Source organism: Fusarium vanettenii (genome assembly GCF_000151355.1).
Source record: "Fusarium vanettenii 77-13-4 chromosome 6 genomic scaffold NECHAsca_20_chr6_4_0, whole genome shotgun sequence".
In the NCBI taxonomy this organism is placed as follows: Eukaryota; Fungi; Ascomycota; class Sordariomycetes; order Hypocreales; family Nectriaceae; genus Fusarium; species Fusarium vanettenii.
In genome coordinates, this window is record NW_003315865.1 from 2,315,680 (window position 1) to 2,342,909 (window position 27,230).

The 27,230-nt window shown below is 50.3% G+C and overlaps 13 protein-coding genes across 13 annotated transcripts; 8 read left to right on the forward strand and 5 right to left on the reverse strand.

Annotated features, from left to right (window-relative positions):
- Positions 1 to 210: 210 nt before the first annotated feature.
- Positions 211 to 3,469, forward strand: NECHADRAFT_82115 (uncharacterized protein; the record flags this gene model as incomplete). Its single annotated transcript, XM_003044950.1, has 3 exons — positions 211 to 674; positions 727 to 2,353; positions 2,534 to 3,469. The coding sequence occupies 3 exons, from the start codon at positions 211 to 213 to the stop codon at positions 3,467 to 3,469; spliced, it is 3,027 nt and encodes a 1,008-aa protein (XP_003044996.1).
- A 654-nt stretch (positions 3,470 to 4,123) lies between these two features.
- NECHADRAFT_82116 (uncharacterized protein) lies at positions 4,124 to 4,553 on the forward strand (the record flags this gene model as incomplete). The annotated part of the gene is made up of 3 exons (XM_003044951.1): positions 4,124 to 4,142; positions 4,186 to 4,423; positions 4,481 to 4,553. The coding sequence occupies 3 exons, from the start codon at positions 4,124 to 4,126 to the stop codon at positions 4,551 to 4,553; spliced, it is 330 nt and encodes a 109-aa protein (XP_003044997.1).
- Positions 4,554 to 4,916: 363 nt separating this feature from the next.
- Positions 4,917 to 5,648, forward strand: NECHADRAFT_82117 (uncharacterized protein; the record flags this gene model as incomplete). The annotated part of the gene is made up of 2 exons (XM_003044952.1): positions 4,917 to 5,153; positions 5,208 to 5,648. The coding sequence occupies 2 exons, from the start codon at positions 4,917 to 4,919 to the stop codon at positions 5,646 to 5,648; spliced, it is 678 nt and encodes a 225-aa protein (XP_003044998.1).
- Positions 5,649 to 5,748: 100 nt separating this feature from the next.
- Positions 5,749 to 7,504, reverse strand: NECHADRAFT_70566 (uncharacterized protein; the record flags this gene model as incomplete). The annotated part of the gene is made up of 4 exons (XM_003045354.1): positions 5,749 to 6,994; positions 7,066 to 7,179; positions 7,243 to 7,313; positions 7,367 to 7,504. 4 exons carry the CDS (start codon positions 7,502 to 7,504, stop codon positions 5,749 to 5,751), a joined length of 1,569 nt encoding a protein of 522 aa, XP_003045400.1.
- Positions 7,505 to 8,559: 1,055 nt separating this feature from the next.
- Positions 8,560 to 10,044, forward strand: NECHADRAFT_70569 (uncharacterized protein; the record flags this gene model as incomplete). The annotated part of the gene is made up of 3 exons (XM_003044953.1): positions 8,560 to 8,751; positions 8,976 to 9,209; positions 9,278 to 10,044. 3 exons carry the CDS (start codon positions 8,560 to 8,562, stop codon positions 9,935 to 9,937), a joined length of 1,086 nt encoding a protein of 361 aa, XP_003044999.1. The 3' UTR covers positions 9,938 to 10,044.
- A 359-nt stretch (positions 10,045 to 10,403) lies between these two features.
- NECHADRAFT_101041 (uncharacterized protein) lies at positions 10,404 to 11,459 on the forward strand. Its single transcript, XM_003044954.1, has 2 exons — positions 10,404 to 10,803; positions 10,860 to 11,459. Exons 1-2 carry the CDS (start codon positions 10,497 to 10,499, stop codon positions 11,261 to 11,263), a joined length of 711 nt encoding a protein of 236 aa, XP_003045000.1. The 5' UTR covers positions 10,404 to 10,496; the 3' UTR covers positions 11,264 to 11,459.
- Positions 11,460 to 12,502: 1,043 nt separating this feature from the next.
- NECHADRAFT_62313 (uncharacterized protein) lies at positions 12,503 to 14,200 on the reverse strand. Its single transcript, XM_003045355.1, has one exon. It carries the CDS (start codon positions 14,185 to 14,187, stop codon positions 12,607 to 12,609), a length of 1,581 nt encoding a protein of 526 aa, XP_003045401.1. The 5' UTR covers positions 14,188 to 14,200; the 3' UTR covers positions 12,503 to 12,606.
- A 1,566-nt stretch (positions 14,201 to 15,766) lies between these two features.
- On the forward strand, positions 15,767 to 16,702 carry NECHADRAFT_94717 (uncharacterized protein; the record flags this gene model as incomplete). Its single annotated transcript, XM_003044955.1, has 3 exons — positions 15,767 to 15,824; positions 15,897 to 16,302; positions 16,339 to 16,702. The coding sequence occupies 3 exons, from the start codon at positions 15,767 to 15,769 to the stop codon at positions 16,700 to 16,702; spliced, it is 828 nt and encodes a 275-aa protein (XP_003045001.1).
- A 55-nt stretch (positions 16,703 to 16,757) lies between these two features.
- NECHADRAFT_82123 (uncharacterized protein) lies at positions 16,758 to 17,344 on the reverse strand (the record flags this gene model as incomplete). Its single annotated transcript, XM_003045356.1, has 2 exons — positions 16,758 to 17,180; positions 17,249 to 17,344. The coding sequence occupies 2 exons, from the start codon at positions 17,342 to 17,344 to the stop codon at positions 16,758 to 16,760; spliced, it is 519 nt and encodes a 172-aa protein (XP_003045402.1).
- Positions 17,345 to 18,012: 668 nt separating this feature from the next.
- NECHADRAFT_62316 (uncharacterized protein) lies at positions 18,013 to 19,518 on the forward strand. The gene is made up of 5 exons (XM_003044956.1): positions 18,013 to 18,358; positions 18,411 to 18,522; positions 18,581 to 18,682; positions 18,745 to 18,806; positions 18,873 to 19,518. Exons 1-5 carry the CDS (start codon positions 18,074 to 18,076, stop codon positions 19,413 to 19,415), a joined length of 1,104 nt encoding a protein of 367 aa, XP_003045002.1. The 5' UTR covers positions 18,013 to 18,073; the 3' UTR covers positions 19,416 to 19,518.
- A 38-nt stretch (positions 19,519 to 19,556) lies between these two features.
- On the reverse strand, positions 19,557 to 23,032 carry NECHADRAFT_82125 (uncharacterized protein; the record flags this gene model as incomplete). The annotated part of the gene is made up of 13 exons (XM_003045357.1): positions 19,557 to 19,601; positions 19,692 to 19,757; positions 19,809 to 20,345; positions 20,522 to 20,659; positions 20,710 to 20,851; positions 20,905 to 20,973; positions 21,029 to 21,159; positions 21,206 to 21,225; positions 21,463 to 21,493; positions 21,578 to 21,836; positions 21,884 to 22,119; positions 22,169 to 22,635; positions 22,939 to 23,032. 13 exons carry the CDS (start codon positions 23,030 to 23,032, stop codon positions 19,557 to 19,559), a joined length of 2,235 nt encoding a protein of 744 aa, XP_003045403.1.
- A 479-nt stretch (positions 23,033 to 23,511) lies between these two features.
- Positions 23,512 to 25,413, forward strand: NECHADRAFT_94720 (uncharacterized protein; the record flags this gene model as incomplete). Its single annotated transcript, XM_003044957.1, has 3 exons — positions 23,512 to 23,680; positions 23,732 to 24,140; positions 24,192 to 25,413. 3 exons carry the CDS (start codon positions 23,512 to 23,514, stop codon positions 25,411 to 25,413), a joined length of 1,800 nt encoding a protein of 599 aa, XP_003045003.1.
- Positions 25,414 to 25,897: 484 nt separating this feature from the next.
- Positions 25,898 to 27,175, reverse strand: NECHADRAFT_43087 (uncharacterized protein; the record flags this gene model as incomplete). Its single annotated transcript, XM_003045358.1, has 5 exons — positions 25,898 to 26,187; positions 26,272 to 26,569; positions 26,631 to 26,660; positions 26,726 to 26,846; positions 27,030 to 27,175. 5 exons carry the CDS (start codon positions 27,173 to 27,175, stop codon positions 25,898 to 25,900), a joined length of 885 nt encoding a protein of 294 aa, XP_003045404.1.
- Between the last annotated feature and the right edge of the window lie 55 nt (positions 27,176 to 27,230).

The following is a 27,230-nucleotide window of genomic DNA, read 5'->3' on the forward strand; positions in this document are numbered from 1 at the left end:
CCTGATTTCCAAGTCTGCCTACCTGGATACCAAACGCTCGGTTGGTAACGCAAGTCTGCTGCGCCGCCTTCAGGCGTCAGCATAGCCCTCTAATGCTGAGCCTGTACCCTCTTTTCACTCAGCATAAAGGAGCCTAGTGAACTTGGAAAACGACACCACCTTGACCAAGGCCTAGTCAGATCAGATCTTCAGCTACGACCATTCCTGACTATGGATCCCCTGTCAGCCGTTGGGCTTGCTGGCAACATCGTTCAGTTTATTCAGTTTGCCGCCTCTCTTTTTGAAGCAACCAAAGAGATTCACCAGTCTGCGACGGGTGTCTCGCAGAATCATACTACCCTCCAGGTTATTTATGAGAGGCTCTCGGACTTTTGCAACAAGCTCGAAACCGATTTCGATGAGACTATTGATAACGGGGGAGTTCCAAAGAGCCAAGCCAAAAAAGGTTCTTCATTGTCTCTAATAGAACTCGCAACTGCGTGTCATCAAGAATGCAAGCAGCTTCTGAGCATCGTTGACTCTCTGAGAGCCAAATACTCCGCTCGATCAAAACCTTGGCGAAGCTTCTGCGTGGCATTGAGGGGAGTTTTGATAACCAAAGAGATAGAGGGACTTGAGGCACGGATCGCCTCCTACCAGGCACAGATGGTGTTGCATTTATGTTCAGCTACGAGGTCAGTACACTTGAATCTTGCTGCTAGCTTCATTTGTCTCACCGCTTATTAGAGGGGCGATTAGGGACATCGGTGCTCACATCCAAGCCTTCCGTTCTGAGGGACAGTCGTTCCACAACTGTGTGACTTTTCAGCTGGGCGACATTTCACGAGCGCTCGGCAACCTCACTTCCAGAGTCCAGCAGATGGAAGATAGAAACAAGATAAAGAAGTTTCAAAAAGGACTGTACGAGGATGATTATGAGCCGCTGACGGCAAAAATCTCTGAGCTGTCCCTTCAAAGCCAGAAGTGCATCAACGAATATGAACTGCTCTCTAGCCTCAACTATGAGCAACGGCTAGCACGACATGAGAACATCAAAAACGCACACCACAAAACATTCTCTTGGATTTTCAAGGATGATGGCGGCAAGACCGACGAAACTCGCCGCCTTATATCCTGGTTGAGAGAGGGCTGCGGAATATTTTGGGTATCCGGACGACCTGGGTCCGGGAAATCAACATTCATGAAATTCATTGCCGGCCATTTGGAAACAACAAGTCTCCTGTCGTTGTGGGCTAATGATAGGGTCATGATCAAGGCCAGTCACTATTTCTGGAGCTCCGGTACCGACGTTCAACGTTCCCAGGAAGGGCTCCTCAGGTCTTTGATCTTTGATATACTGGGGCAGAGTCCCGCACTGATTCCAATTGCATGTCCCGGGAGATGGTCACGGATCATCTCGGGAGATATGTCACATGACACTTCATGGACGATGCGCGAGCTACGAGAGACCATCCAGAGGATCGCAAAACAGACCAGGCTTCCGATAAAATTCTGTTTCTTCATTGATGGCCTGGATGAGTTTGAAGGAGACCGCCCTGAACTGTTGAAGTCACTTGAGGAGTTGTCTGAATGCCAGGACATCAAGCTTCTCGTTTCAAGTCGGGCGTGGAATGATTTTGTTCAGCGGTTCAGCCAAAGACCAAAACTGCACCTGCACAACCTCACTCATGGTGATATTCGGAGATTCTCTGAAAGCCAACTACTAGAGCATCCAAACTGGAAGGATCTTGCCTCCCAGGTTGGTGAGACCCAGGCTCTTACACTGGTTGACGAGATCAGTGACCGGGCTCGAGGTGTCTTTCTCTGGGTCTTTCTCGTCACGAGGCTACTTAGAGAGGGGATGACAAACTATGACACCTTTTTCGAGTTGCAAGACAGACTCAAAAGTGTACCGATTGATCTCGAGAACTTCTTCAAGGCCATGTTGGACTCTGTTGAGCCGTTCTACCACCCGAAAATGGCCGGGACGCTCCAACTGGCCATCACCGCAAGAGAACCGCTGCCTATTACGATCTACAGTTTCCACGATCTGGGATACGAGAGGCCCAACTACGCTATGGACGAACAAGTGGAGATGTGGAGTGCTGAGGATGAACAGAAGTTTCAAGCCCCCTTTTCGCGCCGACTTGCGGCAAGGTGCAAAGAACTGCTGGAAGTCCAGGGCAACAAGGTCGAATTTCTGCACCGCACGGTTCGGGATTTTCTTCGCTATGCCGAAATGAGAACATATCTGGCCGGAAAGGCACCGGAGAATTTTGACGCTTCTTTCTCCATCTTCCGAGCCTTTTGTGCCTGGACCAAGCACACCAATTTCCTTGGCATGACAATCTTTGACCTCGATCAGAAGCACCTTGTGTCTAGGCTGGACGATATGCTTCTCTACATCAACGGGAACTCTTTTGCCGAGACTGAGCAGGTATATGATCTTCTGGACAACCTGGAGACGTCCCTGGAGCAACTATTCGACCAGTGGCTGGAGCGGGGAAACCAGGATCCAGACATCCACCAAAGACCATCAATTTTGTTTCGACAGAGAATTCTAGTTTCTGATCTTACTGGATACATCACCAAGAAGATGAATCAGGACTACTGCTATTTGGATGACCAACTTGTCTCTCCACTGTCTGTTGTTCTTCAGATGGAGGGAAGCGCTGACGCCACCGAACGAGGCTGGACGAAAAACCGGGTGCAACTCCTCCGATACCTACTTGAATCCGGGGATTTTAACCCTAACGAGGTTCACCTTTGCTCCGAAGGAAGTGTTCGTCAATCTCCATGGGCCTCTTTCCTAGCCACCATCTTATCCGAAGATTCTCAGTCTGGAGGATCCATGACTGCAATCCTGGAGGCGGGCATAGTCCCATTACTCCTTGAATATGGTTCTGATGTCAACATGACGTTGAATTTACCGTACAGAAATGGCGAGCTGCGACTACCAGTTTGGGCACAGTTTCTTAGCATCATTTTCCTGCCCAACCGCCTCTCTACCCAGACAGCTGCCTACATTCAAGTTCTGGAAAAGGTATTGGAAGGTGCTGAGCTTGACACTGCCAGTGACTTCATAGATTTTGGATCCTGGCAGGATTTTCTCAAACTGGATGCGGGAGAAAATGGAGATGGGCCGCGCGAGATGACTTGCAAGCTTGCCATGTTTCGTATCATCACAAGTTCCTTGCAAAAGATGTCGATTGGTCCGAGGCGGAATCACCTGGACATCCAGTTGATTGCCAGAGCGATTGAGACGTTCTTAAAGCACACGAACCAACCACCCGAAGGGCTGAGCGAACTCTATGCAGCCATTCAGAGTGCATTTCCGCCCAACTTGGTGCGCCGTTTCCGAAGGTTTCTGGAGACCACTTCTGGAGATGACATGCTGGTGCAGTGCGAGAAGAGAGGTTTACTGGATGAAAACGATGAGGAAGCAAGGGGTCGGGAACTTAAAATTCGAAGGACAGTTCCTAGACGTTGAGGGTAGTAAACTCAAGAAGTGGAAAACAGAATGGGTATAATTATTCTCCTTTTCAATGACGTACTTGTCAGACGTATAATTATTACTTCAAGAAGGCAGCAGTAGACTTGTTCTAGCGGTGACTATCTATGTAGCTCACGCTTCCCCCTCCAGAGCCTATTTCTATTGTTACTCATGTTAACAATGGCATCTCTCAAAGAGGGGATCAGCTACACTATTTAGCAAAGGACCCGAGTGCCAACATATAACGGCATCAAAACCCAAAACTAGCTCTTTGGTAGACGGATAATTCGTGATATTGATGTCCGGATCTATACTTTACATTCTGAGTACTAGTCGCTGCATAAAGTAATTCAACAGATATTCCGTAATTAGCTCGGAAGTGATTGCGCTCAAATGTTACTGAGCTGTCGGGGCCTCAAGATGACACAATGAGTCATAAATCTCCCCAATAGAATTCTGAGAAGATGGCGGGATCAGTTGGGGACGTGGACCCCTCAATTGGCTTTACTCCGACCAATGACAGATGCGCTATTTTCCTCAACCATCCATCAGACACCATCCCTCCTTGTCCCGGTACCTACCTACTTATCAACCGTCGATACGCACGAGGCCTATCTGATACTACCAAAATCACGCTTGTTACTCACAAACATGGCCATTTATCACGTTGGTAGGTTTCCTTCTTCGAGGCTACCCATGAACCCAAACTCCAGTGCTCACTCTCGCAGTCCTCTTCAAGCTGAAGCCCAATGTGCCTCAGCAAAGCATCGATGAGATGCGCGCTGCCGGCAAAGCTATGCTTGGCGTCGTGCCAGGTCTGAGGTCGTTCGAGTTCGGCTCTCCGCTCGCTAGCACTGCGCACCGTGCTCAAGGCTTCGATCTGGGCTTGATTGCCGTGTTGGACACTGAAGCAGATGTCCTCGCTTACGGCCCGCACCCAGCTCATCAGGCGTAAGTTTTCGTTATCTTTTTTTAGTTCTTAATTGGGCGCTGATGCTGGGTACATAGGGTCAACAAGATTCGTGAGGCTGTTGCTGCAGAGACGTTGGCCTACGACTTGGAGGTGCCTGACGTTGCTTAGGTTGACAGCCAGATGGCACGTATTGAATGTCTAGAAAGTCGAGTAGCTCAGTATACGGAGAATGGAATTCCGATAAACAGTCTCGAGTTTTTAAACGCCAAAACTATATCCCAATATTGTGTACTTCCATGAAAAGTGCTTACACTTAAGGAAACTCGCTGTGCCGCATCAGCTTGGGTTCTAGATACGAATGAGGTACGAGCCCGACTTCGGGTTTATTCCATCTCTCATCAAGATGACACCGGGCCCTGGATCCGCCAACGTTGGCCCAATATTGTATACATTATCAGAATGCATGGGTTTGGTGAGTTTCTCGCTGCGACGTAGGTGGGCATCAACGCAGAAGACGATGGCATACCCAACATGACCAAGGTCCAGGACGATTGGCTTACGACCAACATCCATGTTGGCCCTCTCGGGACCGAGTACCCGCTCATCAAGTTTGGCATGGGGGGCGATTCGCCAAGCTTCATGGGACTCATCTCGAATGGTCTATCGAATCCCGAGAAACCTGGATGGGGTGGTTGGGGTGGTCGATATAACCGGATTACCTGGGCACATGACCTGAGTTCTGAGTGTGGAGTCTCTCCTGACACCGTGGTAGCCCCCAGCGGGAAGCCATATATGAGCGTGCAGTCAACTGTTTGGCGCTAGAGAGATGCCTCGCAGGACGATTTTGCAGCTCGAATGCAGTGGACACTTCATCAAGACTGCGGTGCAGCAACACATACGCCCCTTGTCGACGTTGACGGATCAGTTGGCCTAGAGGCCTTGCACATCGTGGTTCCTCCCAAGGCATCCACGACCCTCGATGCAAGCCAAACTGTGGACTTGGATAATCCTGGGGATATTGAACAACTTGAATTTGAGTGCTTCTTCTATCTTGAGCCAGGCTTCCCACAGGCCACTGGAGACAAGAAGATGGCTGAGTACCTCGGTTTGGAGCCGTTGTCACCCCCAAGAGGAACAGATGGAAGGCTTTCCAGAAATGAAGCTGGTTTTGGCAAGGTGATCCTGGGTCCAAAGGTTTCTGTCACAAATCTTGTGCCGGAAGAATGGGATCTGCGCTCGCGAGAGTGGCACATCATCCTGTAGGTCAAGACAAAGAAGGGCCCGTATCCGATCACGAGGTATAAGAGAGTGGTCTTGAAATCAGAGTAAATACATTGTCGCGACTCTATTCTATTAAAAGCAATTACTGAAGTTTTCTCACGTAAGCAACTGGACCCTCATAGCGTTCAGTTCCACGGAAGAAGTAGTAGACCAGCGAGAAAAGCACAACAGCGCCGTAGATCAAGATGTTCCAGTTCATCTCTGCGGGCGTTGGGTTAGGGTTGCCAGGCATGAAGGCCAAGACAAAAATGACAACCAGGAAGGCTTCGGAGGCAATGTTAATGGCCAGACCCCATTTACCGAGGGAGAACTTTCCGCGGAGCATGGGGCTGTTGGTCCATCGTCGCCAGATCATGCAGCCAATGGAGACGATGTAGCTGGAGAGAAGTGATGTTGTCGCCAAGGATGTGATTGAGTTAAGGGCGACAGCCGAGCCGATGTTGATAAGGGAAAGGAGACTCGAGATGAGGAAGGTTGTCAGGATGGCGTTGAGAGGCACATCCCATCCTGGTTGGACCTTGGAGAACCAAGGGCTGAATGGAACAGCATGGTCTCTTGCGAAGGCGAAGAGTTGGCGTGAAGATGTTGCCACCATGGTAAGGTTAGAGAAACCGGTCATGGCGACGATGAACGATGCCATAGCGGTAGCACTGCTGGTCGACTTGGTCGAGTTGTAGAAAACCTGCATAAAGGGTTGGCCGGTCGGTGACATGATGACCTCCTCTAGGTTGCCAATGCAGAAGCAATAGGTGATGACCATGATCCATCCGAAAGCTCCATTGAAGACTGTTGTCATGATCATGGAACGCGGCAGTGTGCGACTGGCATCGCGAAGTTCCTCAGACATGTGGACAGCAGCATCTGCACCTAGCAGTGGCAGAATGCCCGCAAGAATACCGACAAGGGTCGATCCTCCCAGGCTGCCCCAGCCTCCACCATCACTGAACTCAGTGAACACAGCTTTGGCATCGGCTGTCGGGGAAAGAACCCAGAGAGTGACGAGGATACCAAAGAAGGCGAAGATGTGGATGATGAGGACGAGGGCTTCAATCAATGGCAGCTTCCTAGCGAGGAAGGTATTAAAGAGGACCGAGAAAGCAGCAACAGCGATAGTAAGGAGCGTTCCATGCCAGGGCTCAGGAACGTAGTTCGGGTAGTTGAGGACAACAAGGCCTTGGATCTGGGTGCCAGCGATGAAGGACGAAGAGGCACATGAAGTCTGCCAGCCGAGCACACACATCCATCCCATGAGATAGCTCATGAACTTCTGGTATTGGGGCGGCGCAAATTCCGAGATCCAATGGTACTGTCCTCCGGTCGTTGGAGCCCTGTAGGAAGGATTGCGTTAGTGATGCCGCCATGGGTGTGTCGATTGTCTTGGAAATTGGGCACGACTCACATTGAAGCCATCTCGGCCATGGAAGTGTTCACCAGCAGGAAGCCCGCCCAGCAGACAAAGAACATCCAGATCAAACCAGCAGTGCCACCGTTGACAAGTCCGATGGTAGAAACACTGTAAGTAGCAAGCTTGGTCAGTTGACGAACGGCCTATGATGCCTTTGGGAGCCCGACTTACCTCAGGGAAAACTCCCACGACGCCATTAGAATCATGGAAAAGCCAAAGATGGACAAGAAGCGAAAGTTTCTCTATGCCATGTCGTGTCAACCCAATTCCAATATCAAGAGCTGCTGGTACAAACCCTCATTTCTTGCACCTTGCCCATACGGTACATGTCGGCGCGGTCGGCCGCGTTTCCTCTTTTCTCGTCGACATGGTCTTCGTTGAGGCCAATGGCAGCATCATGGGCGCCGGGGGATTCTTTGTCGCCAATTGACATCTTGGAGATGTTTCCTGGTGACTTTTGACAACACCGCGTTTTACCAGAAATAACTGAAGAAAAGAAAGAAAAGGAAGAGAACGAATGAGGTGAATATGAAGCTGGCAATCGGCTTTGCGCGGAGAAAGTCATGCAAGAACGGGGGATCGCACGGTAGTCATGCATGACCAGACAAGCCACAACGAGAGCAACTGCAACGATCAGGTAGGGATCACGGCATCTTCAGCCGAACGCGAATCCGACCCATCAGGTCGAGTCCTCCCACATTACCTGGTGCACGGCGTGTTCATCCTGGTCCCTGTGCTGTGCCACAGGCAGTTGTGGGACCATGGTGTAGCATCACGCAGGGCTTGCAGGCAGTAAGGGGCCATACTTCAGGGTAAAAAAGCAAGTCAAAGCTGTCGGGATCGTTCCAGATGCCGGTGGATGCGTCGCCCTGGACGGCCCGCGGAGCTATGACCAGATGGGGGATCGCCATGGCCTCAGTGATTAGCACGGTTATTCCCCACGACTTTCGGTTGTCCGGTACGGGGTATCTTAGCGAAGGAACACTCGGAGGGGTTGGTTGATGTCTTATTAAAGTTCCGTAACGACTCGGGCGAATCCATGCATCAGGACAGCCAACACAATGGATCTTGTTGCTTTTGTTTGGCGCACCATGGTGCAACGAACCCACGCACCCCCCCGTTTCCATGATGGACTAGAAAACCTTCACACCCTGGACTCGTATGAAAAAGGCAAACTCTGCATTTAACCGGGACGTGAACAGGCCGCTGTCTGACCTGATTCCAGGGGCCCGGATACCAGTGGCGTCGTCCTGCAGCATTAGTTTGAACCTTTCAACATTCGTTAACGGGCGTGTCGGAGTTTTCACCACCTGTCAAGCCGATGTTGTTTGTACCGACCTGCCTGGATGAGCCACGCCGCAATGATGAAAGCAAAAAAAACAAATTAAGACTCTTGCGTTGTCGCTTGAGAACAGTCTGCTCCACGTCTTTTCTTGATTGTGAAATGCTGTCAACTCGTCGTTTCTCTCCAACCCGATTCACCCAGCCATGAGTTCAGAAATAGGAATACCGGAGGATGGCTCGCATCGGTTCTCGCCTGTTACATTCAACGACCATGCCGGACAGCTGTGGATCGTGACGATCTTGTCGCTGATCTACAGCGCGCTCGTGGCAACTGCAAGGGCATACATCAAGTACCAGATGTTCGGGTTCGATGACATTTTGATTGCTTTGGCAACTGTAAGGGAGCGACTCAATCTGGAGCGCATTTTATGTCGATATTAATCAAGTTGTGGTCACCTAGGTTTTACAATTAGCTCAATCGATTGCCATATTTGTTGGCTTGAGTCATGGCCTTGCCAAGTACAACTCCATCACCTCGCCAGAACAATGGGCGACATCTTCAAAAGTGAGCCTCTCCGTAGCTTGCCAATACCATCACCAGCTAACATACCCATCACCAGTCCACTCTCGCATCCGTTGTTCTCTGCGTTTTATCCCTGAGCCTCGCCAAATGCTCCATCCTCGCCCTCGTCCTTCGCATCATCGGCACCAAGACTGGAAAGAATAGAATATTTTGTATCGGACTCATGGTGGTCAGTGTAGTATGGGGAGTAGGGTCCTCCATCGCATTTCTTGTCAACTGCCGCGCTGATACTTTGTTGACTCCTGACAACGTCAAGCAATGCCCCAACCAGGTACGCAAGAGACATGTTGTAGCCCCTGGGATCTCAATATCAGATATCTAACCTCTGGGTCACTTTAGGTTACGCGCTGGGCCGTGGTCAGTACGGTTGATATTTTGACCGAGATATTTACCTGGATCCTCGTTGTGCAATTGTCTTGGTCTGTCAGCATGTCGTTTGCCCGCAAGTGTCAGGTCGCCATGGCCTTCTCATTCCGCATACCACTTATCGCCCTCTCAGCCATTCATTTGGCATATATCAGCAAGTACCCAGATGCGACCGAGCCTCAATTCGCCGTTACGAACAGTCTACTATTCCAGCAAACGATGATCGCTTGGTCCCTGATTTCTGCTACGGTGCCGAACTTGAAGAACTTTTTGAAGTCATTTTCTATAGGCATGGGCTTTCCGCTTGCCTTTGACCTCAGCATATACGGATCAAGCAACGTGTACGCACTTCAGTCACTGGGAAACGATCATTCCCGGGTTACTACGTCTGCAGCAGCACACGATGTTACATCGACTTCTGTTAGGGTCCACCACTCTGATGGCGAGCCCCATGGCCGACCGCACAACTGGAGGCCGGACCAGGTCTCGACGCAATCGACGGCAGCGCATAACTACGGGAACAATACTCGAGACAACATATCAGAAGAAGGGGAACTCTCCAGGACTGGTAGTCAAGAGATGATTATCAACAAGGAGGTTGCGTGGCAGGTCACGTATGAGGGTCACACATAAATTAGGATACTGCTGCTTAACAGGTAATGCACTGGTACGAAGGGTTACAGGGATGGGAAAAGCATGTGTCCATAGAATAGATTTCCATTTCACCAGCTTCCATGTCACCAGCTGCAGCGTCTTCTAGCGCCAACAGCCATTGCCTGAGGGATCCGCTAAGTGGCATGGGGAGAAAAGTAAAAGTTCTTTGACGGCCTAGCCAGGCTCGCGGAAACACCTCCGACGTTGGCAACTTCGCTTGGGGGATCTATCACAAGGGTCGGCAGCGGCCGGGTGACCAGGGCATAAACGCCCCGGTCCAGTCGGATGCAGTTACATGACGGGTGATCCCTGAAATCGCGCACTGCCACCACTTCAGGTCAGGGGAGTGGAATTTTGCCGAGTGACTGGACAATGCTTCAAGAGGGTATGAGTCCCCTAAAATTTGCATTGCGGTGGATGTAGAGGATGCATGTGAAAATAAAAAGTCATCATCAGGAGAACGACACGCTCCCCAGCCGCACCATTCCACCACCAATTCTTCAACAACACTCACCTGGTACAGATACTCGTGCAAGACATGTCTGAGATTGTTTTACGTGATGCACGCTACTCGGAACTTCCGGAGATTGCCCACGTGATGGCACAGGCATTTTGGGAGGATAACCTGTTTGGCGAGCTTATACATCCTCATCGCAACGAGCATCCTGACGATGTAGACCTATACTGGCTGCGGCGGGCACGCGTCAACTTTTGGGATTATCGATGGAAATGGCTCGTCGCCGTGACTAAAGATGATAGTGGTCAGGACGTTATTGCTGGGATTGCGCAATGGGCGAGATTGGGAGAAGGTGGCCGGAAACTGGAGTGTTGGGCCCTGGATCCTCGTGAGTTCTTGTCTCCCATGGTGCATTTAGTTGATCCAAGCTAAGCCAACGTCCAGGAAACCTGCTCAAGCCTCTGTCTTCTGTTGCCATGAAGCTTCATGCTTGGATCTGGCCTAACCGCGCAAGCAACCCCAAGGATGAGGACATCATAGAGCGGGCGTACCCTTACTTTGAAGACATATGGAGCGGCAAGCGCGCTGAAACGTGGTACCTGGAAGGATTAGCAGTGCGCCCAGACTTGCAGGGGAAGAAAGTAGGACAGAAGCTTGTGCAGTGGGGGCTTGAACAGGCCGAGGCCGAGGGGATCTGCGCTTCCGTGGTTAGCGCCTTGGGCAAGGACGAATTCTACACCAAGTGTGGGTTTAACGAGCAGTACGGCTGCGCTAGACAGGGCGAGGGAAATCCTCTAGCAGACACCGAAGGTGCTAACATGTTCTGGAAATGGCCCAAGTCTAAATAGGAAGTTTACGATGACTTTCTTTTCAGACCATGAATGGAGCCTCACGATAGGTTTCGAATGAAACATATGACGTCTGGAGGCGAGGCAGCTTGCGCAATGGGCAGCCCGTTCTAACCGACCTTCCATTTCGGTTTTAACTCGTCTTAGATAGAACCTAATGGTAGGTCTTGAAGGATTCATTAATTATATAACAACCAGCTTTATGATTGGTTCTGGTGGTCGCGTCAGGATTCAACTCACACCAGCTAACCTCTTTGGAAATACCCCTATGACTTCATACCTGCAACCTGTGGGCTCCAGCCAGCCACAAGTTAGATATAGCATAGATCATATGTGTTGTGAAATAATGTGCTCGAAGTTCTGGCTCGTCTATAGAAATTCCAAAGGTCAAGTACCTCAACTACATCTGATCACATCGTCATCGTCTACTACCCTACAAGTCATCTGTCTCATCTCGATTTGTCACTATAAGATTTATTAACAGCGAAGCGACCTTCTGCCAGGGGCACTGTCGCTGTCAAGCTACGGCAAGCTTCAGACTGTCCGTTCGCTTGTCGTCATCGGATGGACACTCGACGACCTGGAACCACCTTGACTTCCCCATCAACTCCCGTAGCGAGATTTTACCATAACTCAAGCCTATATCAAAGCAGGGATTCTTTGTTCGCTACCGGAAACGTCTCCTCCAGCGTTGTTCCCGTCAAGGTGCTAGTGACAGGAACGGCCTCTAACGGGAAACTCCGTTATCTGGGAAGAAGACTGCCATTCTGGTTGAGTTGACGCGCCCAGACTGACGTACCACTACCGTCGCTTGGTACGCGAGGTAACACTGCTACGGGAACGGTTCCAGGAATGACAGTGCAACCACGATCTCGTCTCTGGCTCGGGAGCGAAACGTTGACTGTGCCGTCCAGGTTGTCCAAAAGGGATATTGCCACAAGGTCATACATCAGGTTCTTATTGATGCCCTGATCTATAGCCGCAATATTGCAGTTAGAATGATTAGGTGTCAGACGTGACTCTATGGACTCCACAGGACATAGAACTATAAGCAACAAGCAGGTACATGCGTGTGGGGAAAGACTACAAAGCAATGAAGTATTGGTAAGTTCGGGGGCTTTGATGCTTCGCTGTGGTGCTGTATGAAGGAGACCAGTAACTCTGCTGTGACTACACTATCAATTGGTACAGTTATCCCATTGACATTCGGGCTTCGAGTATAACAAAGAACCCAATAGATGCGTCTTCACAGCGTCTGGCATCGTTCTATTTATCAAACGACTCTTAATCGCATTTAATTGCTTCAGGCTCGACTTCGCAACCCTAGACCGAGCCACCAGTCATCAAAAAGGCTCAACAGTAGAGCCCTCATCACCGGCATCATCCCCGTCAGAGTCCGAGTCTTCACCAGACTCAGAAACCTCTTCGGGTGCAGACACTTTCGTTTCCTTCTCATGAAGGGTTTTTTGCACCCAACCATCTACAGCGGCGATAGCACCATCGGGATCTTCTTGATGTGTCAAGAGGAATCCTTGAATAGCGGCGGGACTAAGGGCTAGATCGGGAATCTTCTTTCCAAACTCCAGTGCCTGGGATCGCAAAGACGTGCTCCCAGTCACTTCGCCTCCACTGATAGCCTTCTTCTCTGATTCGGGATCTTCGCCTTCCAAGCCTGGGGCATCGTACATCTGAGTGAAGAGAGTGATAGCCGTCTTCGAAGTCGCAAGCCCAAACTTGATAGTAAAGTCAATCCTCCCCGGACGAAGAAGTGCCGGATCGATGTTCTCGGTGTGGTTCGAAGTCATGACCAATATGCGCCCCTCTTGAGCCGCGACACCATCAATCGTGTTGAGTAGGCCCGAAAGGGAGATGCGTTCTCGATCTCGCTTCTTCCGCCTCTGGAAACTCGGGTTCGTCGTCTCCACGCCCCGTTTCTGAGTCAATCCTGTGGCATCGATGTCTTCCAGTAGCACGACACAGGAGTAGGGTAGCGACTGAAAGAGCGACGCAAGGTTGTCTTCATCCAGACGGGGGGAGTTCAAATTAACCATATAAATGTCTAATCCCATTAGGCCAGCTGCCGCAAGAGTTAGACTTGTCTTGCCGGTACCGGGAGGGCCAGAGAAGAGATAGCCGCGGCGATAAGGGATGCCCCTATTAGCATACCAATGCTTCGTCTGGGGGTCGAGGTATCGACGAAGGTCCTTCACTAGGCCCTGCTTGAGAGATTCTTCAAGGGCGATGGTAGACATCGGCCTTGTCGCTTTCGACATGCATCGCGTCCATGTCATCTCATCATCTTCGCTGATCTTGGTCGCCCTGAAAATGCTCGTTCTCCCCTTTTCCTTCTCCAGAAAGTCAATGCGGGCATTGTAAAGCAATCGCTTGAGCACCGTGGCATCCCGTCCAAAGCACGATATGGAGAGCCTTTCAGGCTGTCGCGGCATGGATGTATAGTTTCCGCTCTCGAGAGACCTCGTGAAAGCCAAGATGCGGTTCTCATAGCGGAAGAAGTGCGTCCCAAATGCCGGCGTCCAGTGCAGTGGTTTGGCATTATACATCGATACCTTGGGTCGCAGGTCGCTGACTTGTCTCGCCACAGGGTCACCCTCATCGTCGTTGTCGACATCACGTTTCTCTTGCCCGTCATCGGCCCAGTTGAAGCATTCGTTGGTGAGGGTGGTCGATGCATGCAGGCGGTAGTTATCCTGCGAAAGGCTGTTTCGAGAAACCCAGTTCATGAGGAAGTTGTAGGTCTCATCTTGGGCGCGGATCTCGATGGTTGAGATGAAACGGGCGGTAATGGATTCAGACCAGGACTCGAGGATGTACTTGGCGAGGAAACTGAAGGCAGCAAGGTACGGAAGGTATGTTAGGCCTGGGAAGAGCATCTCCAAGAGCCCGATGAAGAGGCCCTGGCCCATGACACCGTCTTCCATGCTGGGTGAGGAATGAGAGTCCATCATGTAAGACTCAGTAGGTTGAAGGATGTGAAGAAGAGAGGAGTGAGATATGAATCTGAAAGGCTCTTTTATACCTTTCACGTAGACCATTTGAGCCATTGCTGCCTGGTTTCACAGATGACATGAGGCAGGACTGCATAATCGACGATCTTGTTAAAAGCCCGATTAGGAAATACTCGTATGCCCTCGGCTAATGGGGCGCAGGGCATATGACTCAGACCGGTCCGGTGAATACGAAAAAGCCAATCACATGGAGTCTTCAGGAGCCGTGAATTAGGGCTCCAAGCTTGAAAGGGGTTTAATGGCTTGGCTTATGTGGTTTTCTTTCTAGGATATGGTGGTTTTCGGTATTTGGTGTAAACGCCAGCATGTATCGATAAGCCCCATTCTTTATCGTTGTGGCTGATGGCTTATCCTGGAAGTCTCACTAATTTCGCAAGTTTATGAGGTTGCGAAAAAAGAGGAAGACAAAAAGTGAATTGAATTTTTTATCATCAACTATAGGAAGCCTACCTAGCTTTCAATCCGCTTATAGAGTTATACCAGCAATCTGTCCAACAAGCCTCTGGCACACCCCTGCTTCCTTACCGATGAGGCAAGGGTAACTAACAAGGCTGCTCATTAAAGAGTTCATCTTCAGAGTCATAGCCACACATCTTGCGGCCAAGATCGTGTGAAGACTCTCTGGTAACTATGGTACTGTAGCTCTGTTTCAGCTGGTGGATAGGCATTCTCATCGGCTGGTCTGCCGTGCAGCTACTCTGCCAATGGAGTAGACTGATGATAATGCGTCGACTGCCATTATTATTATGATTTTGACTAGGAAAAGCGGCCCAGGGTCTCTAAACCATCAATTATCTTGTTCTGGCGCTCAATGTGGCATGGCTTATTAAAGTTCCGCGATGTGGTACTTGAGCTGTGGCCTCCTTTAGAACCTTGGACGTCGTGTGGAAGTAATCTAACTTATACCGCGGCCTGAAAAGAACCCGAAAACTACGGTATATCAAGTGAAACCTGGGCGGTTACTTCGTTGGTGGGATGGGAAGTTCAGATAACTAGCAAGCTCGGCAGTGAGGTCCGATGTACTGCCCAATATCGATACCTTCCCAAGGAAAGGTGGATCTAATTGAAGCCGGTATCTTATACTGCAAGATTCATCACCTCTGTTTCTGAATTTCTATACTAACAGCCATACGTAGTCGTGATATCCAGTTTACGTGATGCAGTCAGATATTGATAGTATAGCCCTTTGTTGGTGTAACTGATGCCCTCTTCCGCACCAGCCATTAGCGATGCCCGAGCAGAAGTGTTCTTTAGTAGATACTGCTGACCGTATTTAGTTGACCGTCTTGTGAGAAGTGCCAGGTTGAAGCGAGAAACGAAACAAAGCCTCAGTACCCCGCTCAGATTCCTCCGACGTCACCGGTCTTCTGCATCGGACTTAAAACCACCCCGATCGCCTCTTTGTTCGGCGAGTAGTCCGGCTCGAGCAAGAGGGGATGTGTTAATAAAACTCCGTTTTGAACTTCATTTATTAAACATGGATGTTGGCTTTTGGCATAGTTTGACAAGCCGCTATCACGAGAGACTCAGCACCTGTCTCATGCCAACAACCCTCGAACGCAAAATGACAGACGATCAGAGCCCACCATCTCTTGACCACCGGCAAGATCTCGCGGGGAAAGTGGCTATTGTCACAGGAGCGAGTAGAGGAATCGGTTATGCAATTGCGTTGCATCTTGCCAAACGCGGTGCAGGGATTTTGGCCACATCTACCAGTGCCAGCAAGCACATCGATGAATTGCGTGGCGAGATCGAGTCTGTCTACGTGCACTTGAACAGTCTGCCTCCAAAGATCGCTCATCAAGTTGTCTCCTTGGAAGATCCGGAAGCACACGTCAAGGTGGCTGACGCAATCAAGAGAGAATTTGGCGGCAACTTGGACATCCTTATCAACAATGCCGCGATAACAGACCGCACCTTTCCTGGCGAGCTTGAGGCAGCGACACTGGACAAATTGTTGACCTGCAACATTCGGACCCCGGCACTGGTGGTAGATGAGTTGGTCAAGAGACGGTACTTCAGAAAAGAAAGCTGAATCATCTTTCTCAGTAGCGCCGAGAGCGTCAACTGCGAGCCTGACGTTGCCATATACGCCTCGACCAAAGCAGCCAACGAGGCTATGGCTCGCACATATGCCAATGCCTTTGGTGGAAAAAACGCCGCCTTCGACTTCATGGCTGGCACAACCGCCAATAGCGTGCTCACAGGTTTGACAGAGACGGGAGGAGCCCAGCAGTATGGACAACAGGTGTGGCAAGAATTGCAAGATTTTTGGGTGGGAAAGCAAGTGATACCACGCCTGGGCAAGCCCGAGGATGTGGCCGACGTGGTGGGATTTCTATGCAGTAGAGAAGGTAGATGGGTCACTGGAAGCAAGATCAGCGCGAATGGAGGAAGTATCGCGGTTATCTAGTTGTTCACCACAGGTGCATTAGACTTGAATTATTACCGGCTCATGTCTTTTTGTGCTAACCCAGTATTGCCCGCACCCGATTCAAAACATCTTTGCAGACCGCCGCCGGGTCTCTTTGCACGTCAAACGTGATTGCATCAACTTCGTCCACTGAAGGTTCTTCAAGATCCTCCAACTGGCTGCGTACCATGGTCTCCTTCATATAGTGGCCTCCACGTGCTCTGACCCTTGCTTGTAGTTGTTCCTCGCCAACTTTGAGATAGATGAAACATAGTTGCACCGTTGGGTCATGGTAGGGCACGACTCTGAAGACATCACGATATTTACGTCGCAACGAAGAGCAGGTAACAATCACGGCATTTGAACTTTTTAGCTGTTCAGTAGCCGCATTGCGTAGTGTGACCAGCCAGTCCCATCGGTCGCCATCAGTCAACGGTATGCCATTGCCCATCTTGGCGATGTTGGCTGAGGAGTGGAACTGCGCAAAGCACGTCAGTACAAGCCCTGAGAAATAAATGCCCAGCCGAGAGAGAAGGGACGGCGTACATCATCTCCCTCAAGATATGGAATTACGGATTGTTGAGAGACGTAGGTTGCGACTGTCGACTTGCCAGAGCCAGCTGGGCCGCTCACGACAAACATTGTTTTCTTTGAGACAGATTGCACTGTCATGGCTTTCTGTAAAATTGAGTTGCAGTAGACCGACTTTGGCTCACAGAATGACCGAAGGGCAGAAAGACAGTGTGGCATAGTCTCACGTATCATGAAATTCTGGACCTCGCTAGATTATATCCGACATGCAGACCAACACAATTTTGCAACCAAGCTGGTCAGATGAGTAGTCTCGAAAGCCAGCCTCTGGACGATGCAATTCCTCGGCATAGTGGATCGGACATAATAATCTTAGGTGGGCTTGAGGCGACTGTCATTTGTTGAACAAGGTTAGTGCGTGTGGATTTCGTGTGGGTGCCAAGATCGGACATAGCAGACTCCAGCTTCAACCATCGGCTGAAATGTAGTGGAAAGGAGGAATCGGACATCCATGATTGAGGAGAATATGAGGGGTCAAGAGGATCTAGATGCTCCAGCTGACCTCCAGAGGCCCAATATGGTCAGATGCTACCCACAAACAAGCGGAGATGCCGCTCGCCTTTCGCCGGGGTTAGGGAATAGATCGGGGGAAACGGAGCGGAACCCCGGATTTTGTCTGATCTAGCCGATGGCTTTGTTGACAGAGAACATCAACCGGCAATAATAAAAGAGATTCTGGGGTATTCCAATCGTTCGAGGATTTGCCTGCATCATAACGTATCCTCCCTCTCTCCTTTTTCTTGCTTCCCACGCTTACGTGCACATACACCCATACGCAAGATGGCCTCGCAACCTCGTCTCAAGATTGCCTTGATCGGTCTCGGCCGTCTCGGTGCCATTCGCGCTCGTATCCTGGCCTTCCAACAACCTCGCATTGAGCTAGTTGCGGCATGTGACACAAAGCCGGGTAGCGACAAGTGGGTGGCTGAGAATCTGCCTCCCACTGTCAAGTATTATGCCGATCCTGAGGATTGTATGAAGAACAGCGGTGCTCAGGCTGTCCTCATCTCCACGGCAACCGCTACACATGCTCCCTTGATCATCTTGGGTCTTGATCTCGGTCTGGTTAGTATTTGCTTGAACAATTGAATTCATGGGAAAACTAACGGACTGCTAGCATGTTATGTGCGAGAAGCCCATCTCTGTCGATGTCATCACTACCGAAGAGGTCCTTGCCAAGGCAAAGTCTAAGCCTGAGCTCAAGTTCCTTGTTCCTTTCTGCCGACGATGTGAGTTGTACCAATATCTATGATCCACTGTAAACTCATGTTGCTAACTTACGCCGAGACGATGATTCATACCGTGCCGCCAAAGAGTTGGTCGAAAGTGGCTCACTAGGCGAGATTCATGCCGTCGAAACCAACTGCCTCGACCAGCAGGATCCTACTGGTAAGTCATGCTTTACATTTACCTTCCTTTTACGCAACAGACGAACTGATCGCATCTTTCAGGATTCTTTGTCACATTCTCCGCTCAATCAGGAGGTATCTTTGTCGACATGGGTGTTCACGATGTTGGTCATCTCACCTTTACAGTTCTCAAGTAGGACAGCATCGCTAACGCTGACGTGACTGATTAGATCGATATCGGTCGATACTACCTCGACGTCAAGTCAGGGCTCTCGAACCCCAAGAAACAGGTCAACCGTGTCGTTGCGATGGGTCAACAGGCTGTATATGGAAAGCTCGCCGAGTATGGTGACTGTGATAATGGATGGGCGTTGGTTGAATTCGCCAACGGCAAAGTTCTCACCTCTCACTTGGGACGCACCCTCACGAACGGTTTCGAAAGCACCACTCGCGTGTGCGGTACAAAGGCACACTCTGTCATCAACGGAAACTCAACCATTAACCGCGTCGAGGTTCGTGATGCCCACGGTGTGCGAACAGCCACTACTCCCGATGCGTTTGTCCTCTACGACAAGTCCTTCTTGAACGATCTTGCTGAGTTCGCAACTGCTGTCCTCGACAACAAGCCTCTCACGTGCACACCGGAAGATGCATATGAGGCTGCCAAGATCGCGACTGCTCTGCAGTATTCTTTCCGAAATGGAGTCCCGGTTTACTTTGACGACGAAGGCCGACCCATTTTGGAGACACCCAAGGTGAATGGGGCAGCATAAGACAAGGAACAAGGTTGAATCAATGGCCAGGTTGAAATTATGGGGTTCTTTATCGACAAAAGCAGAGATATAAGGCAAATGAATATTCTTTTTGCATCCTTTCATATCGATATCGTTATGGGTTTATGATCATCACCGTGACTAAGATGGATTGGGCATATTGTCCCACCACGTATTCATCAAGGACTGTAAAGTGTGTAAGCAACGTGAGAAGCCAATGTCCAAAGCAACATGAAACAATTGGCAGGTTTCATAGGCGCGAAAGGCTTAACTTACGGTTTGGTGGTCTTGAGAAGGGCCAAAGACATCTTGCAAAAGCACGGGATCCCAAAAGTCATGTAGCTGTGAATCATGTTAGCTTAGAACGTTCAAGTCCACAAGAATACACCTTACTAATTCATTTGTCGAATCAAGGTTCACAGCAGGCAGAGATGGGTTCGAGTTGGCCATATCGGAGAGTCCCACCTGGCCTTGAGGGTGGAAACTATTCAGAGACGTACTCGTGACGTTCATGTTTGGTGACACGGATGGGGTCTCAGAAAGGCGAATGGTCCTGATCGTCTTTTGGTGTCCTTGACCCATACGCTCAATGAGCCTGGTACGCCAACCGAGCAACTCGACATCCTCATCGTCCTCTCTATCCCCGTCGCCGTCCTCACCATCATTCTGTCCAGCCGCATCCGTGTCTCGCCGCGAATTACCCCCCTGCAACGCGGGTACTGAGGAGATTTTTGACAAAGCACGAGTGCGTAAGTTCAAAAGCCACTGCAAATTGCGCTTGTAGCGTAGAGGGTGGGCGCCATGCTGGAGGAGTGAGGTGAATAAGCTAATGGCGGCATCGATTTGCGTCAGAGCGAAATTGGCCATGACGTTGGCCGGGTCGCGCAGGACCAACGTACCAAGGCATAAGGCTGAACCAAAGACGTGATACTGGCGTAAACGTAAGCATTATTAATACATGTCAAGATGATACACTCCTCACCCAGAAGTTCCATTGCCTGGTGGCGACCGCCGGGAAGCGGCTATGGATGTCGGTGACAATACTGATAATTATCTGCCCATTATTAGCTCGTTATCGGCAGACGGCGCTTGATACATATTCTTACGGCACAGCGCTCTATTACAATGTAGAAAGACGGTTTGTATACTGACTCGCCGTGGTCGGCGTCATGGAGTACTCTTGCATAATAAGGTCGGTGAAGGTTGATGATGGTCTCGGAGACATTTAAAGCGAGGTTTGTTTGCTATTTACGTCATGTGAGCGCGGCATCTTCTACAGAAAAAAGCCACTGACCCGGAAAGAAATGGTAAGTGACATGCGAGATGGTTCTGGAGAGGCACTGATCGCCGTTTCAAGTTGAGGGTAGCGAGACGGAGTAGCCAAGAGCGCTGCTCTGCAGCGGAGAGAATATGGGATGTTGTGCTCGAACTCGGAACTGTGGTCATTCAGCTTTAGGACATATGTAATTGCAGAGTACCTAGTACATACAGTCTAAGGTCCAGATCGGTGACTTCGGAATATGCTGGCCTCCGCACCTTCATAGCCATATTGAGAATCCTGAAATTCAGTTAGCTCCCATTGCAACCCAAGGACGCGCAAAATGCAGACTCACTCTGACGAAATTTGAGACAGTTTGAATCGGAGGATCGAGTAACTCTTTTCTCCGTTGGGCCTGACTGGCTCGGATGGAAAAGCGGTATCGCAATGCTCGGGATTGATGGCGGATCTGTCTTTAGTCTTAGCCTCGGAATAACATTAACAGATAGGTATCCAGATATTATAGACTTACGGTCGCGAGAAGCAGTGCGCCTGAAAGATGTCGGCAGAATTACACTCCCAGAATACTTTACGTCTTTCTTCGACAACATCTTGAGGTAGATTCCAGCGATCACCATCCCTATGCATACCCATCTGTCCAATCCTGTCAGCTTGGGCCAGTGCCCGAAGTAAAGAGTGCAACTATACCGCTTGGATCAAACGCATGACCAAACCCCATAGCGGCCAAGCACTATCACCGCGTCGGCCTTCATCAAGTTGCCTGCTCACAAATCAGCACTGCAGGAGTGATTAGAGGATACTACGCACAATCGTAGGTGCGCCATTAGATGCTACAACATTAGCCATGGATCAGAAGCCAGCCATCGGTTCAACACAAGCTTACCAGAGTTTGCAGTCCAGCGACGGTATTGTTTGACAGAAATTCTCCTTTCACTAAGGCTCTTTCTGAAAGGTGTAGCCACTCTTCAGCAGACGAATCGCAATTGGGCATCTCGATATTGAACATAGTTCCTTGGGCCATAATGATGAAGACAAGGGCGATCTCCTGGGAGTTAATGGGCGGAGAAGAGGAGCCACTTTCTGCACGATTAAAGACTCGATCGAATGTCTTCTCGAACGATGGTTTGGGAGCTACATTGTGACTGCGTTTGTTAGCCACGAACTAGGTCTTCGGTTCTGCAACACTCACTGCCAGGCGCAATAGCGATAGTACGATTCTACCAGGGTCCATGCCTCGTCTCTTGACGGCAGGCAAGCTAACAGTTCCCGAGTACTGATATGAGCCGGCGACGCGTTGAAGGGAAACCCAACGATGGTAGTGCCAATACTTAGGACACTAGGTTGGGCAGCAAGCAAGTCTTGAGGGAGCACCGGAGAAGGGACACGCGTCATGCATGGTGTGTCTGGTACATCTTGTGTTTCCGACTGCCACGAGTAAGCTTACTTGAACTAGTCAAACAGAAGGGGATGTTACCTCTTTCAACCATTCACTCCCTGCTGTTGGGCCAAGATACTTTGATCGACCTCTCTTCCCCAGCATCAAAGTGCCGTAAGAACCATTTTCCCGTTCATCCTCGATAGTATAGCGGGCAGGGTTGCTGGAAGCACTGGTTCCAGTGTTGATGCTATGTGCAGGCTCCTCCAGCCTGCCAGAAGGCGCCGAAGCTGGAGTGCGAGGAGATGGAGCCTGAGTAGTGTATGGTTCGAGCGCGTGAGCAAGGAGAGTAAGAGGGTTGACTTGGTTGGGATCGCTGGCGTTGGAGCGCGAAGGTATGTGATGCGAACGATTTATGGTGTGTTGATTCAAGTTCGGATTAAACGGCTGAGCGTTTTCGAGACGAGTTGCGTTCGTATCGAGCGGCTCTTGAGGTTCTGGTTGCTTGGTCTCCTGGAATTGATCATTCTGAGAATCTTTCTGGTGCCCAGGCTGTACGGCGGAATCTTGGCTACTGCGCATTCATTCAGCTCAATGATATGTAATTGACACAAGAGAATGGGTGAAAAGCTGACTTGGAGGTTCCTGGGTTACTCGTAGCGGCGACGCAGAATTCAACGCGGTGTCGGCGAAGGCAATTGGAGCACGGCACTGCAACACTATTCTAGCCTCTGAACAATCTCAAAACGTGCGTTATAGTGTTCGTCTACCTTGTCGATCACACTTCATCTTGAGTCTCCGACATTCTAGGTTCCCCAGATTAGCCAGCCTCCCTTGCGCGACTCAGACACTCCCAAAGCTCGTCTCACCTGCGCAACTGAAACACGGGCGCTGTTTGCGCTGCTTCCGAGCCCTGAATCCCTCTTCGGACCTATCGTCATCGTCATCGCGGAGGCGTCGCATGTTGTGTCCGATGCAATGGGCTGATTGACAGTTTCTCCGGTCATCGGTGTCGGCCGTGTTGAGATGAGAAGTTGCGGACCGGAGATGATGGGCGGGGGTAAACGAATTGAATTGGGTCACGAGCCTGGGGCAAATCAACGCCATGACCAGTTGTGGGCGCTTTTCCAAATTTGATTATCTCCGGTGGGACCTCTGCGCCATCGGATTTGACTAGACTTGGACATGTCAAGTGACCATGGAACAATTCAATGGATTTGAAGATCAAGAGAAGATTGAGATTTATTATAGACATGCTCGTTCCAGTTTGAACTGTCTGAACCACCATCTTCTCTCGCAAAGCAGCAGCCATGGCACCCTACATCAACAGCCCCCAATCTGGCATTGACATCAAGACCGACATCGCCAACCTCAAGGACAAGGTTGGCGTTGCCGGGGTCAAGCTTGAGGTCAATGACAAGCCCCCTGTCGCCGATGATTACATGTACGACTTCAAGTTCAACCATGCGCTCCCCACTACCGATGTCCTCGGCATCGAAATCCCCGCCGATGCCGATCCGCAGAAGGAAGCCCAAGGCATTGTCGATAACCTTTCCAAGGTCCTAGCCAAGGGTGATGCTCAAGGCTTCGCCGACTTGTTCCTGGACTATGGTATGTCATGAGATCACAATAACTTGACCACTGGCTAACTTGGCTTTGTAGGTGTTTGGCGAGACAAGCTTTCCTTCACTTGGGATTATCGCACTTTCAACTTTAAGCCTGCCATCCTAAAGGCCGCCACCGACCTTTTCCCTACAACCAAAGCTACTAACTTCGAGTTCCTTACGCCTCCTCCCAAGATCGACCGACCGTACCCCGATTACGCACAGTTGCAGTTTATCGTCTCCTTCGAGACCGAGGTTGTCAATGCCTCGGCTGTTGCCAACGCCGTTTTGACCAAGGATGGCTGGAAGCTCTACACTTTGCACACTGTTGCGGAGAAGCTCAAGCAATTCCCCGAGATTCCTCCCGCTGACGGACACATGACTGGAGCTATTAGCTGGGAGAATCAGAGGGCTCAGGATGTCGATTCTGTCGAGCCTGAAGTTTTGATCATTGGAGGTGGTCAAAAGTATGTGCCCCCATTACGAATGCCCATTCTACATCACTAACGCTTGCTCAGTGGACTGGCCTTAGCTGCTCGACTCAACGCCATGGGGATGAAGAACCTTATTATTGACCATGCCGAAGAGATTGGCGATGTCTGGAAGAAGCGCTACGAATACCTGTCTCTTCACTTTCCTCACTGGGCTGACGACTTGCCCTATTTCCCCTACCCCAAGCACTGGCCCACCTACACCCCTTCCCAGAAGCAAGGCGTCTATATGCAGTGGTACGCTTCGGCCCTGGAACTCAACGTCTGGACCAAGTCATCAGTCGCCAAGGCAGAGCAGGATGAACAGGGCAACTGGACAGTTGTGATCGACAAGCAGGGCAAGGAGGCTCGCACCTTGCACCCCAAACAGGTCGTCATGGCTACCTCGCTGTGTGGAACTCCCATGCTTCCTGATGTCCCTGGCATGACCGATTTCAAGGGTACCATCCGTCACTCCACTGCCCACGACAGCTCTCGCGACTTTGTCGGCAAGAAGGTCTGCGTCGTTGGAACCTCCTCCTCTGGCTTTGATACGGCCTATGATTGCGCTCGACGGGGCATCGATGTCACTCTCCTTCAGCGATCCCCCACTTACATCATGTCGTTGACTCACTCTGTCCCACGCATCATCGGCAACTACGGCCCTGACGCTGAACAAAAGCGCCCTGGTCTAGAGGAGCAGGATCGCCTGTTCTTTGCCACACCCACTGGTCCAGGAGAGGAGTTCGGTAGGCGCAACGCAAAGATTCTTGAGGACCTTGATCGTCCCTTGCTCGATGCTTTGCATGCTCGTGGCCTGCGCACATGGCGTGGCCAACGCAACACTGGCAATTCCACCCTGGGCCAGACTCGAAACGGTGGTTTCTACTTCGATGCGGGCGCATGCGAGCACATCATCAACGGCAACATCAAGGTTGAGCCTGGATACATTGAGCGCTTCACCGAGAACAAGGTTGTCCTGAGCGGCGGACGTGAGCGCGACTTTGACCTGGTTGTCTTTGCAACTGGATTCACCAACACAATTGACTCTGTCCGTTCCACACTGGGCGATAAGATTGCCGATCAAGTCACTCCTATCTGGGGCATTGACGATGAGGGTGAGTTTAAGACCGCGTACAGGGAGACAGGTGTCCCTAATCTGTGGATCTTTGTTGGCTACCTTCCCTACACTCGATTCCATTCCAAGTTGCTTGCGATGCGTTTGAAGGCTCTGAAGGAAGGCATCTCTCCAGCTCCTTATACAGCATAGATCTGTTTGGCTCCAAGGTCCTGAGTATCTAGTTAAAAGCGAGAATTATGAGAAGACGCGAGCGATCTAGCATATTGTGAATACAAACTTGCACACATATTGCCTTGTCTCAAATGACCTTTGCTTATTTCCCTACCCTTAAATACTCCCGGTGGCTAATCTCCTCTTGTGCTATCATCACGCATCACATTGCAGACATATTCCCTGCAGCTATTCGTAGATTCCAGTTAGCTTGAATGAATTAAATTCCCTGATATACGTTCCACAAGATGTTTCAATCTTGGTCATAATTAACCCTACCATGACCACCTTCGCATATCTGTGTCGAGATTGGTGAGTGAAAGTCACATCCATCACAAAGTTCAAACCAACATTGAATAATCATTACAGATGATTTGACATTTCACAAAAGCATTGTAATGAGTTGAAGTATAGGTAGTCAATTCTCCTTTTATGTTCCTATTGCTACGTCTCCATGCCGAGTTCATTCTGACTTCACGGGGCCATACCAGTCAGCGAAGCCCAGGTCGAATCCCCAGAGAGGAGTGTTAATACGCTTGGCCTTGCCTTTACTAGCCAAGCTATCGAGTGCAGCCACGTCCTCTTCGGATAGAGAAATGACCTCCTTGTTGGAGGAGATACGCTTCTCCGTTACCGACTTGGGAAGAACCACAATGCCCTTGTTGACGTGGTAGCTGATGAGAATTGTAGCAGTTGATACACCGTTCTTGTCGGCAATCTTTTGGATTTCGTCATCCGACATGATAGGTGCGCCTACAAGGTTCGGTTCGTTAGTCTCGGTCAACAACGTCCTATCACTCGTGCCATCCATTGCACCGCAGACTTTGAGGTACTTACCAGTGGATCCAAGAGGAGAGTAAGCCTCAAGAAGGATGCCCAACTTGTCGCAATATTCTCGGAGTTCGTGCTGGGGGAGAAATGGGTGTAGCTCAACCTGGTTGACGGCTGGGACAACCTTCCACGTCTTCTGAAGCTCCTCAAGATAAGGAATGGACCAGTTGGCAACACCAATGGCCTTGACCTTGCCGGACTTGTAGACCTCTTCCATTTGGCGCCAGGTCTCGCTCTGGTCCCAGGATCTATCAATTGATCGAGTACCATCGGGGTTCACGGGGAGGAGCTCGCTTGTCTCGTTCTATCGATTTCGTTCCAATTAGAGTCTGGGTAGCTTGAAAGTCAAAGGATAAGATGCTTACGGGAACCAGTCGAACAGGCCAATGAATGAGCTGGTAAGCAAGTTGTTAGCCTAGTTTGAAGCGATGTACCGATTTCCAGGAACAACCGGGCTTACGTAGAGATCGAGGTAATCCACGCCTAGAGCATCAAGAGATTTTTGTAGTCCCTCAGCAACGTTGGGCTGATGCGTGTTCCAAAGCTTGCTGGTAAGGAAGATCTCCTCACGTGGCACACCACTATCCTTGATGCCCTGGCCGACTTCGTTCTCGTTACCGTAGATGCTGCATCATGTCAGCTTGAGTGAACTGACCCGCCGTGGGGTGGTGTCGCGATGGTCATTGTAGGAGAGGACGGAGGAGAGGCATGATTGGCCAAGGAGAATAGGGATTAACCAAGCCGTTACAGGAATTTGAACGTACAGTGCTGCGTCAATATGACGGTACCCATCCTTGAGGGCGTAAGCCACAGCTTTACGAACCTCACCAGGCTTGGATTGCCATGTACCGAGACCAACAGCGGGAATCTTGGCGCCCGTGTTGAGCGCGAAATGAGTGGAAGGGGCCATTATGCTGAGCGTGATTGTTGTTTCTCTACCGTGGTTAACCGAAGCTGGAAGAAGA

Bases quoted from the DNA above. Each gene is read 5' to 3' on its own strand.
- NECHADRAFT_62316 (XM_003044956.1), top strand. From the start codon at position 18,074: ATGGCCTCGCAACCTCGTCTCAAGATTGCCTTGATCGGTCTCGGCCGT. The intron at 18,359-18,410 runs GTTAGTATTTGC...ACGGACTGCTAG, and splicing joins TGGGTCTTGATCTCGGTCTG to CATGTTATGTGCGAGAAGCC. The intron at 18,523-18,580 runs GTGAGTTGTACC...ACTTACGCCGAG, and splicing joins TGTTCCTTTCTGCCGACGAT to ACGATGATTCATACCGTGCC.
- NECHADRAFT_62313 (XM_003045355.1), bottom strand. From the start codon at position 14,187: ATGGGCCAGGGCCTCTTCATCGGGCTCTTGGAGATGCTCTTCCCAGGC.
- NECHADRAFT_101041 (XM_003044954.1), top strand. From the start codon at position 10,497: ATGTCTGAGATTGTTTTACGTGATGCACGCTACTCGGAACTTCCGGAG. The intron at 10,804-10,859 runs GTGAGTTCTTGT...GCCAACGTCCAG, and splicing joins GTGTTGGGCCCTGGATCCTC to GAAACCTGCTCAAGCCTCTG.